At 40.7% G+C, this 20848-nt stretch overlaps 1 protein-coding gene across 1 annotated transcript in view; it reads right to left on the reverse strand.

Annotated features, from left to right (window-relative positions):
- Positions 1 to 9342, reverse strand: part of LOC127694737 (T-cell immunoglobulin and mucin domain-containing protein 4-like) — a 37350-nt gene extending 28008 nt beyond the window's left edge. Inside the window, exons 1-2 of the mRNA XM_052196382.1 lie at positions 9237 to 9342; positions 206 to 547 (exon numbers count right to left, since the gene is read on the reverse strand). Coding sequence (XP_052052342.1) covers positions 206 to 547; positions 9237 to 9327 — 433 coding nt within the window. The 5' untranslated portion in view covers positions 9328 to 9342. The remainder of the gene's footprint in view (positions 1 to 205; positions 548 to 9236) is intronic.
- Between the last annotated feature and the right edge of the window lie 11506 nt (positions 9343 to 20848).

The following is a 20848-nucleotide window of genomic DNA, read 5'->3' on the forward strand; positions in this document are numbered from 1 at the left end:
AGCTAGAATCCCTCATTCATTTCTGTAGCTGTTCCGGCTGTAACTAATATGCAGGTTTCCCTAAGGACAGTAAGTGGCTCACCATTTGAAAGGCAGCCTTTCCACCTGTTACTCAAGCAAGTCTTGTCACCAGAACCCACTGAATGAATCCGGTACCACAGACCACGGGACCCTTTCCCGGAGTTGAACCTGCTTCTTTCCTCACCTCTCTTCAGCTCCAGGCGCACAGTCTTCCTGACATCGTTGAACCAGCCGGGCACCTCTATACGGCAGCAGTACACCCCACTGTCACCTTGATTGGCGTTTGAGATGGTCAAGGACACATCACCAGACCGGATGTTCCCCCGAAGTGTATATCTTTTCGACTTCTGGGAGATGACTTTCCTTCCATCTGTGTGGAGAAGCTCCACGTTGCACTTGGACTTGGGACACGCACCTTTGCCCCAGCACATGCTGTTGCGGCTCGGGGACCAGGATGAGTACTGACAAGGTAAAGTCACCGACTGACCAAAATACCCTATTATTGTATCCTCGGAGGCAGCTGGTGCTAGGAGAGAAAGTGAGAAAGCTGTTACACAAACAAAAAAATTTCAGATATGCTTCACCATTTGAGTCCACATAGAGGGAGCGTCACTAGTTCCTTTAGCACAAATGCTTGCCCGTGCTGTTGAACTTCTTAAGTCCCCAAGCTTCCATCCCAAAATTAGTAACAGGTGGTCCCAAACCTCTAAATACCTCTCCATAGCAAGACCTTTTGTCGACTTAAATGCTCCGATATTGAGCATCATTCAGTAAATCAGCTCCCAAATGACAAAGCCAGACCCTATGATCTAGGTCACATGTTTCACCTAAAGCCCAAAACCTGTGCTACACACATACACACACACACACACACATCATCATCATCATCATCATCATCATCATCTCACTAAGTGTATATTGTGTGCTGCTAACTTGAATGTCTCAAATTCTGACAGGAAAGACAACTGCTGTAGTAGACTCCATTGCCCTACTCCACATCCAGAAATAGAGGTGGGAACTGCTCCCTCTGGATCATGTGATCTCTTAGGTAATACAACATTAGGAAGAGTTTGTGGACTCTCCTTTAAGTCTTATTAGTGTGTGTATGTGTGTAAGAGATGTATACATGTTACAGTAAGTGTATGGTAGTCAGAGGACATTTGTGAATTCACCCATTCCTTCTACCTCAGGCTTTAGAGCAGTGGCTCTCTACTTGTGGGTCGTGACTCCCAAAAGACAATAAGAAAATAAAGATATTGTCATTATGATTCATAACTAGCAAAATTACAGTGATGAAGTAGCAATGAAATGATTTTATGGTTGGGGGTCTCCACAGCATGAGGAACTGTATTTAAGGGTCACAGCATTAGGAAGATTGAGAACAACTGTCCTAGAGCATGTATCTTTACCCACTGAGCTATCTTGCCAGCCCTAACTTACTCATTTCTTTTCAAAATTGTTCAATAATTTCACTCACACATATTATATATAATTAATGAGATCTGTCTTCCAGTCTCTCTCTTACAGTTTCTCCCCCATTGCTCCACAGACTTGCAATTTCATGTGCTCTCTTGTTTAAATAGCTGCGTCCACTTAGGAGTTCCAGTATGTGCATGCATGTAGGGCCATTAGAGCTGTCTACTACCACATGGGCAGCCTCTCAGGGCCAGAGCCCTGAAAGAACTGAGTGTCCCTCTCCTAACAGCCATCAACTGAATTGCCAACAGCCTCTTTCCTAGGGATGGGAATTCGTGAGCAGTCCAACCATCCAATGAGATATGCATTGTTATTCTGATAATGTCTCTTTTGTGAAGTGAATAAACAAAAGCATTGCATCTTCTTGTAGACTCTGCTGTATCGGACACCTAGAGTGCATCTGCTGAAGGAGCAGCAAGCTCCTGGCACCCGGGCCTCCATAGTGGAAGGACAGGATTGGGACTGGTCATAGAGGGCAAAGGGGATTTAAACATCATAATGGCTTTTATCTTTTCACCCAAAAGTTTCCATATTACTCACCTAATCAAAACTTAATATAAAAAAGGAAGCAAGAAGCTTGGTGTGGCAGAAAAAAAATCCCCATTAGAGTGACACTGTGAACGTCACTCTAGAAGCCAGTGTGTGGTTTGGGGTTCTTGGAGGAAAGCCACATTCTTCATTATCACAAGGTACAGAGAACAGTATTTACCTCAAAATGAGTTCCACGGTTCGCATGCCAAGAAATATGGTGAGATTAACTTCATGGGATAAATAAATGTTTCAGAATGAGGAAGCATACATATAAGATGCAGTGACAGAAGGAGAATGATTCCTTCAGCTACAAAATACCAGGGAGAAAAGAAATCGCAGCTACCAGGTGAATTTCTCCTCTGCAGTGACCCAGCGCGAGTGCATCTTCTCTGTCACTACCTTCCTGTTCCTTCTCCAGTTGGTGAGCTTTCAACCATTCCCTGATCCAAACCTCAGTTTTGATGGTGAGATGATGTGACGCATTTGTTTATTCACTACACATAAGAGACGTTATCAGAATAACAACATATTTCAAACTTCCTAAGTCGCACCCATAACCTCTATATTTAGTAGCAAAGCCAGGAGGCCTGTAAATTCAAGGTAGCCCCTGCTACCTAGCAAGACTCTATGCCAAAGCCAAACAACAGTCTAAGTGAGCAGAAAGGTTAGTTCACCAGGTGGTAACTCCTTTAAGCAAGGTTAGAGAAGCCCATTCAACCCCTGTCCTGCCACAGATGAGACAAGAGGACACAAACTCCAGCAATGGTTTTGTTCTGTAGTTTCAGGCTGTAACAATAACAACAAGGAAACTGTGTGGAACAGGCATCTGTTATTCCAGCACTCAGAGCAGTAAGGCAGGAGAATATCAGGTTGAAGTCCAATCTGGGTTACATTGTTAGACATAGATACCATCTCAAATAAATATAAATAAATACTAAGACAGACAGACAGTGCCCAGGTAAATTTCAAAGAGATGATTTGAAAACAAGAGCAGTCGCTGTCATTCCATGGATCACTTCTGGAATACCTATTTACTTGTGGTATCAAGTATCAAAATTCAGGGCATGAAGCAGTACTTGCCCACCTTCCAGGAGGTACAGAATAACTGTGTATAGAGGCGGTAGAGCTTAGCACTTAATAGGGCAACAAGGCCTCTAACACAGGAACCTCGGAGATAAGAAGTCAGGAGAAACCCTTAAAGCAGCCTGCAAACTAGAATAGGAAAAGCTCTAGTTTACCGGAGACCTGGGTTGACCTCTATTCATGAACGAAAGAGGGAGAGGCAGAATGATATATTGACAGTGTTGTCAGCACTGGTGACTTGAAGGGCTACACTACTGAGCAGTGTCAGCATCTGTGACCAGGAGGGCTACAGCACTGAGCAGAGTGTTTGCCGTGTGCCTCAGAATGTTCAAACTGCTCATTCGTATCAATGTTCTGAAGAGAACCCTCTTCTTAGCTGGGCACATGACACATACCTGTAATATTAACCCTCAGGAGACTGAAGCAGGAGGATTGTTGACTTCCAGGTAGCCTGGGTTACACAGTAAGATCCTGTCTCAAAGAAACAAAAACAAGGACTGGGCATTGTAGGGTATTCCTTTACTCCCAACACTTGGGATGCAAAGGCAGGTAGATCTTTGTGGTTTCAAGGCCAGCCTGGTCTACATAGTGAGTTCCAGAACAGCCAGAGCTTCATAATTGAGAAGCCCTGTCTCAGAATAAATAAAACAAAACAAAAACAAAAACAAAAAACAACAGAAGAAAAGGAGATTTTCTTTTGTTGCTGAGAATAGTTTTAGCTATCCTGGGTTTTTTGTTGTTCCAGATGAATTTGATAATTGCTCTTTCTAACTCTGTGAAGAATTGAGTTGGGATTTTGATGGGTATTGCATTGAATCTGTATAGTGCTTTAGGCAAAATGGCCATTTTAACTATATTGATTCTACCGATCCATGAGCATGGGAGGTTTTCCCATTTTTTGAGGTCTTCTTCCATTTCCTTCTTCAGAGTCTTGAAGTTCTTGTCATACAGATCTTTCACATGTTTGGTAAGAGTCACCCCAAGATACTTTATACTGTTTGAGGCTATTGTGAAGGGGGTCATTTCCCAAATTTCTTTCTCAGCCTGCTTATCCTTTGAGTATAGGAAGGCCACTGATTTGCTTGAGTTGATTTTATAACCTGCCACTTTGCTGAAGTTGTTTATCAGCTGTAGGAGCTCTCTAGTGGAGTTCTTTGGGTCACTTAGGTAGACTATCATGTCGTCTGCAAATAATGATAGTTTGACTTCTTCCTTTCTAATTTGTATCCCTTTGACCTCCTTATGTTGTCGAATTGCCCGAGCTAGTACCTCAAGTACAATATTGAAAAGATAAGGAGAAAGGGGGCAGCCTTGTCTGGTCCCTGATTTCAGTGGGATTGCTTCAAGTTTCTCTCCATTTAGTTTGATGCTGGCTACCGGTTTGCTGTATATTGCTTTTACTATGTTTAGGTATGGGCCTTGAATTCCTGTTCTCTCCAAGACTTTAAGCATGAAAGGATGCTGAATTTTGTCAAATGCTTTTTCATCATCCAATGAAATGACCATGTGGTTTTGTTCTTTGAGTTTGTTTATGTAGTGGATTGTATTGATGGATTTCCGTATATTGAACCAACCCTGCATTCCCGGGATAAAGCCTACTTGATCGTGGTGGATGATCGTTTTGATGTGTTCTTGGATTCGGTTGGCAAGAATTTTTTTTTTTTTTTTTTTTGTGGAATTTCTTTTCTGAACATGTGTATCTGGTATTCTGTATGAGTTTCGTATCTTCATAGACATCACATTGTTGAGATTGGAGATACATTTTCTGATTTTGTTAAAAAAAAAAATTCTGTGCCTTGGACCTAGGTTTCTTCCACTTTGTTTATACCTTTCATTTCATAGTGTCTTAGATTTCTCAGATGATTTGTGCTGGATTTTCTTTTCAGATTAAGCATTTTGTTTGACTGAGCTATTCATTTCTTCTACTTTGTATTCAAGACTAGAAATTCTGTCTTCTATGTCTTTCCTTTCACTGGGAAAGTTTACCTCTGAGGTTTTGTTTGAACCTCTAAGTTTTCCCTTTCCAGTTTCATTGTAGTTTGGATTTCCTTTAGAGATTATATTTTTTTCCAAATTGCAGATTATGTAAATTTATGGAGAGAAAAAAACTCTACTAAAACTATTGAAACTGATAAAGAAAAATCCTGTCCACAGCGCACCATCTCCAAGCAGAGCAGGAAGCCAGCTATACACACAGCAGCCAGCCAGGAAGAGGCAGCCTGCACAGGTGAGTCCAGACCTACAAAGCAGAGGATCTGCCTGCACAGCTTGCATCCAGAGCTGATCGGGGCCACAGAGGTACATACCCAAATACAACTACAAGAGAGTGGGTCACAGCTGTCATCTTTGCTTCTGTGACTGTGCAACAGATTGGTAGGCAGGTTCCACCAGAGTAGAGGGTTACTTGAGACACATCACATCAGGACTCCACCTACACCCAGGAACTCTGCAGCGCCACAACAATTTGTGCCCGGAGAAAGTAGCTTACCCAGGGTTGATGAGATAGGACTACAGGCGAATTGATCCATCCTTGTCTCCTTGTACTAAGCTCAAATCCAAATGGATCAAGGACCTCCACATAAAGCCAGACACTCTGAAGCTAATAGAAAAGAAACTGGGGAAGACCCTTGAGGACATCGGTACAGGGAGAAAGTTTCTGAACAGAACACCAATAGCGTATGCTCTAAGAGCAAGAATTGACAAATGGGACCTCATAAGGTTACAGAGTTTCTGTAAGGCAAAGGACACCATCAAGAGGACAGATCGGCAACCAACAAATTGGGAAAAGATCTTCACCAATCCTACATCAGATAGAGGGCTAATATCCAATATATATAAAGAACTCAAGAAGTTAGACTCCAGAAAAACGAACAACCCTATTAAAAAATGGGGTACAGAGTTAAACAAAGAATTCTCACCTGAAGAACTTCGGATGGCGGAGAAGCATCTTAAAAAATGCTCCACTTCATTAGTCATTAGGGAAATGCAAATCAAAACAACCCTAAGATTTCATCTTACACCAGTCAGAATGGCTAAGATTAAAAATTCAGGAGACAGCAGGTGTTGGAGAGGGTGCGGAGAAAGAGGAACACTCCTCCACTGCTGGTGGGGTTGCAAATTGGTACAACCACTCTGGAAAGCAGTCTGGCGGTTCCTCCGAAAACTGGGCACCTCACTTCCAGAAGATCCTGCTATACCACTCCTGGGCATATACCCAGAGGATTCCCCACCATGTAATAAGGATACATGCTCTACTATGTTCATAGCAGCCCTATTTATAATTGCCAGATGCTGCAAAGAACCCAGGTATCCCTCAACAGAAGAGTGGATACAAAAAATGTGGTATATCTACACAATGGAGTACTATTCAGCCATTAGAAACAATGAATTCATGAAATTCTTAGGCAAATGGATGGAGCTAGAGAACATCATACTAAGTGAGGTAACCCAGACTCAAAAGGTGAATCATGGTATGCACTCACTAATAAGTGGTTATTAACCTAGAAAACTGGAATACCCAAAACATAATCCACACATCAAATGAGATACAAGAAGAAAGCAGGAGTGGTCCCTGGTTCCGGAAAGACTCAGTGAAACAGTATTTGGCAAAACCAGAACGGGGAACTGGGAAGGGGTGGGAGGGAGGACAGGGGAAGAGAAGGGGGCTTACGGGACTTTCGGGGAGTGGGGGGGGCTAGAAAAGGGGAAATCATTTGAAATGTAAATAAATTATATCAAATAAAAAAAAAGACAAAAAAAAAAAAAAAAAAAAAAAGAAAATCCTAGGTTTCTCCATTTATGGTAATTGAGAGATTTGCTGAATATAGCAGTTTGGGTTGGCATTTGTGTTCCCTTAGAGTGTGCATGATGTCTCCTGAGGCTCTTCAGGCTTTCAGAGTCTCTGGTGAGAAATCCATTGTAATTCTGATAGGTCTACCTTTATATGTTACTTGAATTTGTTCCCTTACTGCTTTTAACATCCTTTCTTTGCTTAGTACATTTGGTGTTTTAATTATTATATGATGGGATGAATTTCTTTTCTGGTCGAATCTATTTGGAGTTCTGTAGACTTCTTGTATGTTCATGTGCATCTCTTTCTTTTGGTTAGGGTTGGCAAGAATTTTATTGAGTATTTTTGCATCGATGTTCATAAGGGAAATTGGTCTGAAGTTCTCTTTATTCTCAGCAACAAAAGAAAATCTGGGGGAATCAGTATCCCTGACTTCAAGCAATACTACAGAGCAATAGTGTTAAAAACTGCATGGTATTGGTACAGTGACAGACAGGAGGATCAATGGAACAGGATTGAAGATCCAGAAATGAACCCACATACCTATGGCCACTTGATCCTCGACAAAGAGGCTGAAAACATCCAATGGAAAAAAGATAGCCTTTTCAACAAATGGTGCTGGTTCAACTGGAGGGCAGCATGCAGAAGAATGCGAATTGATCCATCCTTGTCTCCTTGTACTAAGCTCAAATCCAAATGGATCAAGGACCTCCACATAAAGCCAGACACTCTGAAGCTAATAGAAAAGAAACTGGGGAAGACCCTTGAGGACATCGGTACAGGGAGAAAGTTTCTGAACAGAACACCAATAGCGTATGCTCTAAGAGCAAGAATTGACAAATGGGACCTCATAAAATTACAAAGTTTCTGTAAGGCAAAGGACACCATCAAGAGGACAAATCGGCAACCAACAAATTGGGAAAAGATCTTCACCAATCCTACATCAGATAGAGGGCTAATATCCAATATATATAAAGAACTCAAGAAGTTAGACTCCAGAAAACCAAACAACCCTATTAAAAAATGGGGTACAGAGTTAAACAAAGAATTCTCACCTGAAGAACTTCGGATGGCGGAGAAGCATCTTAAAAAATGCTCAACGTCATTAGTCATTAGGGAAATGCAAATCAAAACAACCCTAAGATTTCATCTTACACCAGTCAGAATGGCTAAGATTAAAAATTCAGGAGACAGCAGGTGTTGGAGAGGGTGTGGAGAAAGAGGAACACTCCTCCACTGCTGGTGGGGTTGCAAATTGGTACAACCACTCTGGAAATCAGTCTGGCGGTTCCTCCGAAAACTGGGCACCTCACTTCCAGAAGATCCTGCTATACCACTCCTGGGCATATACCCAGAAGACTCCCCACCATGTAATAAGGATACATGTTCTACTATGTTCATAGCAGCCCTATTTGTAATTGCCAGATGCTGGAAAGAACCCAGGTATCCCTCAACAGAAGAGTGGATGCAAAAAATGTGGTATATCTACACAATGGAGTACTATTCAGCCATTAGAAACAATGAATTCATGAAATTCTTAGGCAAATGGATGGAGCTAGAGAATATCATACTAAGTGAGGTAACCCAGACTCAAAAGGTGAATCATGGTATGCACTCACTAATAAGTGGATATTAACCTAGAAAACTGGAATACCCAAAACATAATCCACACATCAAATGAGGTACAAGAAGAAAGGAGGAGTGGCCCCTGGTTCTGGAAAGACTCAGTGAAACAGTATTCAGCAAAACCAGAACGGGGAAGTGGGAGGGGGTGGGTGGGAGGACAGGGGAAGAGAAGGGGGCTTGCGGGACTTTCAGGGAGTGGGGGGGCTAGAAAAGGGGAAATCATTGGAAATGTAAATAAATTATATCAAATAATAAAAAAAATAAAATAAAAAAAATAAAAAAAATAAATAAAAAAAAAAGAAAAGGAGAAAAAGAGCCCATTTTGAAGCTCCCTCCCTGGCAAAACAAAATACAAAAGCAAATAAAATCTGCTGAACACAAAGGGAACAATAAGACTCAAAACAAGAGCACTTAGCACAACGAAATTTCCCTGCCTCTTGCTTTGTACTGCCTGAGGATGAAATAGTTTACCCTGTTCATTTAATACCTTGTGTCTATGTCTTTGCTTAGGTTAGAAATAACGGTTAATTAAAATGCTTATTTCTTCCCCAAACACCCAAATCAGTCTCTAGAAAAATCTCTGCATAACAAGGTAAGGAAGAGATCCTATAAAACTGCAAGTTGAGAAGGAGACAGGCTTTAGTGATGCCTCCTTACCCTAAAATCTACCCTCTACAGGGCCCAGAATGGAAGCGTCTGGAACACTTACTCAGATAAAGCCAACAGAGCTCCATCACCAGCCAGAGGAGGAGAAGCCCCTTGGACATTTTGACAGGATCTGTGTGTCTGTCAAAACCCATGCCTTATATCACAATTCCTGCTGACAGGGTGGGACGCTGGACTTTCACTTCCCTTTTTGCCGCACAATCTTCCCGTTCCTTCATCCTGAATGACCTCCCTCAATCTGGGATGTGTGATCAGATGTGCTGAGCACTTTTCTCATGGTGGCCGGTGCATGCGTGCAACTGTGTGGAGAGGCAGGATGTGTGCCAATGTGATTCTCTGTCTGACATCCTGGTGTGCCTGAGCATCTGTATATCCATGAATACACATGGTCAAACACTCCATGTGTAATCAGTGAAGACACTGATGTTCCTCCTGGTGGCTGAAGCAAAGTTAAACTGACTGTTCTGGAACTCATTATACAGACCAGGTTGACCTCTACTACCATTCTGGGTACTCACCACGAAGAATGAATTGCCTTCACACTGGAATGAGAAACGCAGGGTGCATTCAATCACGAAAAAAGCTCTACCTACACCATCTTATTACAGCAGGAAAGAAGAGCCCGAGGAAAGGAAGCTCATCACAATGGTTCCAAAACAGGCCTGCCTACAAGCAGACTTCAGTCTATCACTACCTAATAAGGAAAAGCACAAAGAATAAATTAGAAACCAAATACCTAAACAGGATCATTCTCTAGTTCTTTGGGAGTCTATAAATATAATGACAGCCAACTCTATACCAATAAGGTAGAGGAGAAACCAGGCCAATCTTCACCAACCAGATTGAAAATAGGATAAAACACAGTGTAGAATCCTGGAACAGGAAAAAAAAAAAAACTATTAGGTTGAGAGAGGATTCAGTGATTAATAATGCTTCCTGTCCTTGCAGAGGACTCAGGTTCTGTTCTCAGCACCCACATGGTAGTGCATAACTGTCTGTAAATCCAACTCTAGGGGATCCAACACTCTTTGGCTTCTTTGGGTACCAGGCATTCATGTGGTATACATTTAAGCAAACATTCATACACATAAAATAAAACTAAAAAAATATTAATAAAAAGAAAAAGACCATTAATTAAAAATAAAAATCTAGTGAAAGACATCTAAATAAAGTTTGGACTTTGATTCATTGTGATGTTCCACTATTGATTTATTAGTTATAATAAAAATATGTAAATATATAAATAAATAACCTAATGTATGATGTTAATAACAATCACCCCTAGGTATAAACCCAAAGAAATACAAATCAGAGATTTGCACAACCATGTTTATTACAGCACTATTCACAACACTCAAGCAGGGTGTGGTGTTGCAGGCAATATTAAAAGAAAGGAACCCGCCAACACTCCACACAGGGTCAGACCATGCTCTTGCACTTCTGCTGCTGCCGCCAACTCTTTGGAGCTAGCCCCTGCAGCCACTAGTTCCCTCTCTGTCACCGTCCCCTGTAACCAGTGGTCCCACACCAGCAACAAAATAGAACCAATAACCATGTGGTTGCATAACACAATACCCAGTAACCTGATAGAATTAAGACTCTTAAGGTTAATTAACCAATCAGATTTATATATCAATAGAATCACAATTTACAAGATGCCAATACAGTAATTTCAGAACTAATTAATAATAATAAAAGGTTTATCTCAATATTTCTAACCTTGTGAAATCATAGCTACTTGTGGCTATTAAAACCATGCGGGATCAGGATTTTCTTCCTGTCTGTCTGCCTCCATCTTGGCTTCTCTCCTATGCTCTGAGATGCTTTCTGTCTCTGCAACAATTAGCTCTGCCTCTATTTTCCCTGTCCAATCACAAGCCTCCCATTGCCCTAATGTGATTGGACAGGGAAAATCCTGCAACAGTGTGGTGGTCTGAATCAGAATCGCCCCTACACCCATGTGTTTGAATGCTTGGTGCTCAGTGGTTGAACTGTTAGTGAAGGATTAGGAAGTGTGGCTTTGTTGGAGGAGGTATATTGTAAGGGGTGGTTTTGTGGTTCTGAAGACTCTGGCTATTCCCAGAATGTTTTCTCTGCCTCATGCTTGCAGACAGATCAAGAGGTAAGCTCTCAACCACTCCTGCCACCATGCCTTTGCCCCTCCACCACCATGAACTCTAATTCTCTAAAACCATAAGCTCAATTAAACACTTTCTAAGTTGCCCTGACCATGGTGTTTTCTCAGAGCAATAGAAAAGTCACAAAAGGGAGCAAGCCAGGCATCAACAGGTAAATGGACTAAGGAAATGTGACATTCATGCACAATATAGCTTTGTTTCCTATAAAGGAAAATGAAATACATGCTCTGAAGGAGAATAGATGGAATGGGAGATCATCATGTTAAGTAAAATAAGGCAGTGCAGTCAGTCAGATACTGACTGCTCTGTTTTCTCACTTTTACTGGTGAGACACAATAAAATTCTATCAACCCAGAGAGCACAGTGACTTACCAAAGAAATTACTCCATCCAAGTCTAGCTTGGGTGAACTAATGAACTTATTGAGGTTGCCTGTGCCAGCAGGGATAAGGGACTACTTACTAAAGAATGGGTCTGAGGTGTGGGCAATTATATCACCCAAAACCCCCACCCAACATACATGAGAACTCTAAAGCTGTATGTAACACCTTCTCCTCAGCATCCCCCAAGAACACACATAGGCTAGTATCAGAAAAGAGTGGAATCTCAGATGAGGGTCTGGTGATGTTCCCCACTCACCTCCTCCATGACAGCAAGATAACCCCACAGCCATTACATCAAACCTGGCTATCACTATGCTGTCTTTGCCATAACTTCAAGGCCAAGGTATTTTGTAGTTCTTCACAGCAACCATGATAGCAAAAGGCATATTAATCCTGGAGGGAACAGCTGTAGCATAAAGCGCCTATTTCCTCTAACACACAGAATCCATCTAATACAGTATGTGTAGATGAAAGAAAAATGGGAACTATGTAGGACGAGGAAGTGAAGTTGTCTAAAGGAGTCAAGTGAGGGCAATGGGAAGAAAAAAAAAAAAGTGGCGCCAGAAAGTTGGCACTTGGTGTTTAGGAACACTGTCTGCTCTTCCAGAGGATCTGGGTTTGGTTCTCAGCACCCACATCAGGCAGCTGGCAACCACTTGTAACTCCAGTCTTAGGTGATCTGATACCCTCTTCTGGCCTCATGGAGACTGCATACAGATGGTGCACAAACACACATGCAAGCAAAATATCTATATACACAAAATAAATGATAAATTTAAAACAAGGCCATAAAACACATATGTGAGCAGAGAAGATGGACAGAATTAAAGGTGCTGGCTGCCCTTAGCGCCTTCTTTCTCCACATTGAAAGGCTGGTCTCTGGAGAACAGATCCTTCCTCGTTTTCGGGAAACATGGCTCAAAGGCAGTTGATTTTGATTGTGGCCATGGTGATTGTCTCAATGTCAGACAAGTAGTCCAAACTGAATACTCAATTGTGAAAAGTTTGGGGAGTCTTCTGAGGGGCTAGAATCATTTTTATATTCTCCTTGATCTTTGATCTCTGAGGACATGAGTCTAAAACACACATTTTGCCATTGTGCCACCAATAAGCAAACCTTGCCTGGTGGAGAGCTGATCAAGCAGAAAGCCAGGTAGATTCAAGCATTGGCTGGTCTGGGGCTATGATTTGATTTAGGCTCCTGAAATAAGGACTTCAATGAGCGAATAAATTCTCTTTAGAGCTTATGCCAACTTGTGTTAGATTCTCTGCCATTTGGAATTTTTGACCTAGAAATGCCTTTGCATCAGATCCTAGACCTTCCACGCACTGCTGCCTTGTGAATCTGGCCTCCCTTGCCCTGCAGTCCCTCTCTTCTTGGTGCTTCTGTGAAGAATGAAAGGGCCACTCATAGTTTCACCTACCATCATCTCTCTCCTGGTTCTATGAAAAGAGTCAAAGACTGCCCAACCCTGCTGCTGCCCCATGTTTGAGCAGCTTGACTCTAGTCACTCGCCCCACTTGACTATCCAATATCTTTGTGACTCTTATACAGCCTGGGTTACTTATAGCCCATTGCACAAGTCAGTTGTAAACCAACTTACTTTTTCATGGTGTAAGGCCTAATCCCTGCCTAAAAATCCTATAAGAGGAGGTACCATGCTTTGGCTGGTGGGGCTTAAGTCCACCCCTCTCTCCTCAAACCTTGGTGTTATCTGGAACACCAACTTCCTCAAAGAAGCCCTCAGCTGAAGAATTATCCATCTCTGATTGTTTTTCTCTTCTCTCCCCCCCTCTCTGTTTCTGTCTGTCTGTCTGTCGCTCATGTGTGTGTGTGTGTGTGTGTGAGAGAGAGAGAGAGAGAGAGAGAGAGAGAGAGAGAGAGAGAGAGAGAGAGAGTTTTCCTGGGAAACAAATGCAACTAAAGAATTTAATTTAAACATTTATCCTAAAGCATAATGCATAAGACCTCAGCTTGTCAACCTCCTCCCAAGGCCATCTGTTCCACCTTCCCTCAGACCTAGCTACTAGAAATATAGAAAGGGAACAACACAACGACTGTGTACTCAACACTTACATATAAACTTGTCTCCTGCATTGATGCAGTGTCTTCTGCATTATATAGATGTTGAAAGAGGGATTGAAAGAATGTATGAGCTGGGCAGTGGTGGTTCACTTAGTCCTAACACTTGGAGGTAGAGGCAGGTGGTTCTCTGAGTTCAAGGTCAGTCTGGTCTACACAGTGAGTTCCAGGACAGGCAGGAATACACAGAGAAAGCATGTCTTGAAAAAAGAGAAAGAACAGAAGGAAGGACTTTCTCTCTCTCTCTCTCTCTCTCTCTCTCTCTCTCTCTCTCGTCTCTCTCTTGTCTCTTGAGAGAGAGAGAGAGAGAGAGAGAGAGAGAGAGAGAGAAGTGGATGAATGGATCCATAGTCCAAGTCCTATATGGAGGATATGACAAAATAGAAAAGTTAAGAATGACTGTCAGGTATATTTGCAAGGTTTGACCTCACCTCTGAACCTCTTTTTTTTTTAATCTGAAAAGTATGAATGAATCTCTTCACTGGAGAACTGATTTGAGAATCGAGTGACGACTACTGATGGGCAAGTTATGCAGAACCCTAAGGAACTGGGGAATGTTTTGATTTATAACCCAAGAAAGCAAAGATGGGAGGCAACCACGCTGAGTCATGTGGCGTTAGACACCAACCTCAGAGAGCAGGACCCAAGAGCTGAAAAAGAGAAACGGAGCCTGGGTGGGTCCAAGTTCTGCCTAGTTCAAAAAGTCAGCATTGCAGCTATTTTCCTCTCAGAATTGAAAAGTTTCTATTTGAAGGTTTACGGAAAATGCTGAGATTTCAGAAACAAAACTCTGACACTAGATTGCTTCAAGAAATTGGAAGTGGGATACTAGCTGTAAGAATAAAAATGTCCCGCATTCAGTTTTTATGGTGAGATCCTACTTGGTACATTAGAGAAAAACCCTTCTTCCAGGCTACACCATAGGGAGATACCTCAGATGGAAATAAAACTGTAGGCCTTCGGCAACTACATTTGATTTGAGTTTATATATATTAGTGATGGTTAAGCTAATGGGAGGATGTGTGTGTGTGTGTGTGTGTGTGTGTGTGTGTGTGTGTGTTTTATGAATTTTCCAGCTCTCTTTTTGGGCATCCCACAAATATTATATAATGTGTTATGTTGAATAAAAACATAACACATTGTAAATGTGGCAGTGTGAAAGTAACAACTTAAATATAACAAATATAAAGAATCATTGAAATGATTATCTGTTTTTACTTTTAATTTTTTCTGACTAGCATATGCTCTCCTGAGTGCAAGAACTGTACCAGAACTACTCTACACTCTCAGCTCTTGACACAGAACTGCGCATCATGCTACATCACAAGGCATACACCCAATAAAAATGTACTAATTAAGAAAGAGTGAAGCAACTGGCAATTATTCTAGACTGAGAAATGATTAGGGCAGGTTATTTGCTCAAAATCTTGAAGACATCTAAAAATAAAACATAGGTAGGATATAAAACACTAAAAATTGGTTTTCATTAAAGAACATTTAAAGCAAGAACTTAGAAATAAAATAGAGAAAAGAACAAAAGTGCACAAAATGTCAAAAGTTTTTGTTTTATTTAGTTTTTATAAGTGTTTGGATTTGAGGGATGGCCTGTGTTTTATGTCATCAAACACATAATGATGACACATTAAATCATCAAATGCATAATGAACTACAGCCACATTCATTATGTGTTTGATGAATGACTAGATTTTCTTCATGTAAGTAAATGTCTGGATTTTTTTTATAGGTACAGAGTTGAGTTGGTAAGATAACACATTCCATCATGGGTCTCTTAGGCATCTTTGTGTTTCCCCATTCATCCCAAAGCATGTTTGAACTTTAATGTTTTGGATAAATGTCATCACATATGTAATTGTCTTTGAAAGTTGCATAGTACAGCTTTTCATACTGTATTTTAAGAGTATTCAGTCTTTCTGTTTTTTTTTTCAACTCATGACCTAGCTGTACTGCCATGGAATCTTCTTCACTTATGGCTTTGCATTGCTATATACTATACCATATGGGAAATATTCCTTGAACCACACACCAACATTATTAATGATGGATCTTTATGTCACCTCTAATTGTCTACTAACATGAAAGTTTGGTGAATGTAAACTTTTCATTGACAGAGAAAATCTCCATTAAGTGTCCATAATAGAGCTGGGGAACAGTTTGTTAGAAGTATGTATCCAGATAGAGAGGATGATTAAATCATAAGCAACTTGCGCACTGGTTTAAGTAAGTATCCCCAAGTTTCCACCAAGAAGATTCTGAGCATTTCATTTCTACCATTTGTGGGTGAGAGTGCTGATGGTATTACCTTATTGTAACATCTGTCATGAGTATCGATGTGAAATGCTTCCTAGATATTGATCTCTTTGAATTTCTTTGCTCAAAAGTCAATGTGCTCATCTTCACTATGTGTCTCTCCTTCAGTGAATTCCCACATCTTGGCCTAATTTTCTATTGGTTATTGTAGGGGGTGGTTCTAATATTAAGGTCCTGTTCCCCAATTGGTCCTTGATCTGTCATTACAGAAAGCCATGAGCAAATTGCTGGACTGAAGGTACAGGCAGGACTTCTGAGTCCCTGGAGAAAAAGGAAACACAAAGGAGAAGAAGAGAGCTAGGTAACCATATGAGTTCTCAAAACAGAGTGGCCACAGAGGCCACTACTACAGGTGGATGGGCAGGGGAGTTTAGCAGCTGAAGTTTAGGGCAAGTGGGAAAGACTGAGATAAGAAACTGATAAGGGCACTCTTTTCCAGGCTGGGGATAGTAAAGCCCACCAATTGTGCCAAGAAGGCAAGTAGAAAAGGAACAAACTGTGTGTGTGTGTGTGTGTGTGTGTGTGTGTGTGTGTGTGTGTGTGTGTGTTTTGTCTAAGGATTTAAGGGAAGCTCGGTGGGGGCTGATAAGGCATTCACCTCCCAGAGCTAAAGGCAGGTACAGCTTAAAACTTCATGCTAGAGGTTAATATTTACAATAATTCATCTTTATTGTCAATGTGACTAGATATGGAAAAACCTAGAAGATACACCCCTGGGCATGTTCTTGAGAGCATTTTTTTCAATCTCCTTAACTGAGGAAGGACGATTTATTCTAAATCTGATTAGTACCATCAGACTGAATGGACTCCAGAATTGTAAAAGGAGAAACACAGATGAGTTTCAGAATTACCCTCTCAATATTTCATAACCTATGAAGTCTTCAGGAAGCAGTCTTATACTCTTGGCATCACAACTAGGAAAGGATCTTATCACCATGGTGGTCTGTATCCCCAAATCACCATTTAACTCAAATAAACCATTTTACTCTTGAGTCGCTTCTTGTCGGGTATGTAGTCATAGCTACAAGAAAAGTAACTAATACATTATCTTCCTCCTTCTTCTCTTCTTCTTTACTTGAGAGAGAAAACATAAATAGATAATAGATGATTGATAGATGCTCAATGGATAGATGTAGGTGATACATAGTTAATATCTTCTCCAGACATAAAAGTAATTTCTACATCTCTATTATTCCTCTCCCAATTTCTTCCATTGACTGTTTTATTGAACTAAAATCTTTAATACTATCACATTAAGACCCTTGAAGGTCTGCGGATATAATTTAGTAGTGAAACACTTGACAAACAAGTGCAAAGTTCTGGGTTTTCAAGATGGAAGTTCATCAAGATTCTGTACCAGGATCTGATCCTATGCCACAGCACTCCATACCCAAATACTGCTGGTAGAGAGCTGGTCTCCCAGAAATGCCAACATACCAGTGAGAACAGGAAAAAATACCACTTCTGTTCAAATTCCTGGCCCAAGAGAGACCTGCCCAGAACCATCAGGACACAGGAACCAAGGAACAGCCAGGAACAGGATTCTTCCAATTTCTGTCTGTGCCCCAGAGGTGGCCCTGTACCACAGCTCTTCATACCCAAATCCCTCCTAGAGAAAACTGGTTCCCCAGGATTACTGACATACAGGCTAGCAGGAGGGGTAAGTCACAGTAAGAGACAGCAAGACTAAATAGCACCAGAGATAACAAGATGGTGAGAGGCAAGGGCAAGAACATAAGCAACAGAAACTAAGGCTACTTGGCATCCTCAGAACCCAGTTCTCCCACCATAGTGATCCCTAGATACCCCAAAACACTAGAAAATCAAGACTCTGAATTAAAGCCACATCTCATGGTGATCATAGAGAACTTTAATGAAATACAGGAGAACATAGATAAACAAGTAGAAGCCCTTAAAAAGGAAACACAAAAATCCCTTAAAGGATTACAGTAAAACACAACTAAAGAGGTGCCAGAATTGAGCAAAACCATCCAGGATCTAAACGTGGAAATAAAAACAATAAAGAAATCACAAAGGGAGACAACACTGGAGATAGAAAACCTAGGAAAGAGATCAGGAGTCATAGATGCAAGCATCACCAACAGAATACAAGAGGTAGAAGAAAGAATCTCAGGTGCAGAAGATACCACAGAAAACATTGAAACAACAGTCAAAGAAAATGCAAAATGCAAAGAGCTCCTAAGACAAAACACCCAGGAAATCCAGAACACAAGAAGACTAAACTTAAGGATAGTAGGTATAAAAGAGAGTGAAGATACCCAACTTAAAGGACCAGTAAATAACTTTAACAAAATTACAGAAGAAAACTTTCCTAACCTAAACAAAGAGATGCCCATAAACATACAAGAAACCTAGAGAACTCCAGACTGGACGAGAAAAAAAATTCCTCCTGTCATGTAATAGTCAAAACACCAAATGCACAAAACAAAGAAAAATTTTAAAAGTAGTAAGGGAAAAATGTCAAGTAACATATAAAGGCAGACCTATCAGAATTATACCAGACTTCTCATCAGAGACTATGAAAGCAAGAAGATCCTGGAAAGATCTCATACAGACCCTAAGAGAACACAAATGCCAGGTGGGCTACTATACCCAGAAAAAAGCTCAATTACCATAGATGAAGAAAATAAGATATCCCATGGCAAACCAAATTTACACAATATCTTTTCACAAATACAGCCCTACAAAGGATAATAGATGGAAAATGCCAACACAAAGAGGGAAGCTACACCCTAGAAAAAGCAAGAAAATAATCTTCTTTCAACAAACCCAAAAGAAGACAACCATACAAACATAAAAATAACATAAAAAATAACAGGAAGCAACAATTACTATTCCTTAATATCTCTTAACATCAATGGACTCAATTCCCCAATAAAACGACACAGACTAACAGACTGGATATGTAAACTGGACCCAACATTTTGCTGCATACAGGAAATGCACCTCCATATCAACGATAGACACTACCTCAGAGTAAAGGGATGGAAAACAATTTTCTAAGCAAATGGTCCCAGGAAACAAGCTGGAGCAGTCATTCTAATATCGAATAAAAGCAACTTTTAACCAAACATATCAAAAAGGATAAGAAAGGACACTTCATACTCATCAAAGGAAAAGTCTATCAACAAGAACTCTCAGTTCTGCATATCTATGCTCCAAATGAAAGGGCACCCACTTTCATAGAAGAAACTTTACTAAAGCTCAAAGCATACATTGCACCTTACACAATAATAGTAGGAGACTTCAACACCCCACTCTCATCAATGGACAGATCATAGAAACACAAACTAAACAGAGACACAGTGAAACTAACAGAAGTTATGGAGCAAATGGATTTAACAGATACCTATAGAACAGTTCATATTAAAACAAAAGAATGTACCTTCTTCTCAGCACCTCATGGTACATTCTCCAAAACTGACCATATAATTGGTCACAAAATAGGCCCCAACAGATACAAGAAGATTGAAATAATCCCATGCATCCTATCAGATCAACAAGGACTAAGGCAGGTCTTCAATGGCAACAACAAAACCAGAAAGCCCACATGCACATGGAAGCCAAACAGTGCCCTTCTCAATGATAACTTGGTCAAAGAAGACATGAAGAAAGAAATTAAGGACTTTAGCATTTAATGAAAATAAAGGCACAATATACCCAAACTTATGGAACACAATGAAAGCAGTGCTAAGAGGAAAACTCATAGTTCTAAGCGCCTCCAAAAGGAAACTGGAGAGATCATACACTAACAGCTTAACAGCACACCTGAAAGCTCTAAAACAAAAAGAAGAAAATACACCCAAGAGGAGTACACTGCAGGAAATAATCAAACTCGGGGCAGAAATCAACCAAGTAAATACAAAAAGAACTATACAAAGAATCAACAAAATCAGGAGCTGGTTCTTTGAGAAAATCGACAAGACAGACAACAAACCCTTAGCCAGACTAACCAGAGTGCAAAGAGACAGTATTAAAATCAACAAAATCAGAAATGAAAAGGGAGATAAAACAAAAGAAACTGAGGAAATTAAAAAAAAATCATTAGGGGCAACGGCAGGAGCAGTAGCAGCAGCAGCGGTACCCATCAAAATCCCAACTCAATTCTTCACAGAGTTAGAAAGAGCAATTAACAAATTCATCTGGAATAACAAAAAACCCAGGATAGCTAAAACTATTCTCAGCAACAAAAGAAATTCTGGGGGAATCAGTATCCCTGACCTCAAGCAATACTACAGAGCAATAGTGTTAAAAACTGCATGGTATTGGTACAGTAACAGGCAGGCAGATCAATGAAACAGGATTGAAGATCCAGAAATGAACCCACACACCTATGGCCACTTGATCCTCGACAAAGGGGCTGAAAACATCCCATGTAAAAAAAGATAGCCTTTTCAACAAATGGTGCTGGTTCAACTGGAGGTCAGCATGCAGAAGAATGCGAATTGATCCATCCTTGTCTCCTTGTACTAAGCTCAAATCCAAATGGATCAAGGACCTCCACATAAAGCCAGACACTCTGAAGCTAATAGAAAAGAAACTGGGGAAGACCCTTGAGGACATTGGTACAGGGAGAAAATTTCTGAACAGAACACCAATAGCGTATGCTCTAAGATCAAGAATTGACAAATGGGACCTCATAAAATTACAAAGTTTCTGTACGGCAAAGGACACCATCAAGAGGACAAATCGGCAACCAACAA

This window comes from Apodemus sylvaticus, chromosome 10 (genome assembly GCF_947179515.1).
Source record: "Apodemus sylvaticus chromosome 10, mApoSyl1.1, whole genome shotgun sequence".
NCBI lineage: Eukaryota > Metazoa > Chordata > Mammalia > Rodentia > Muridae > Apodemus > Apodemus sylvaticus.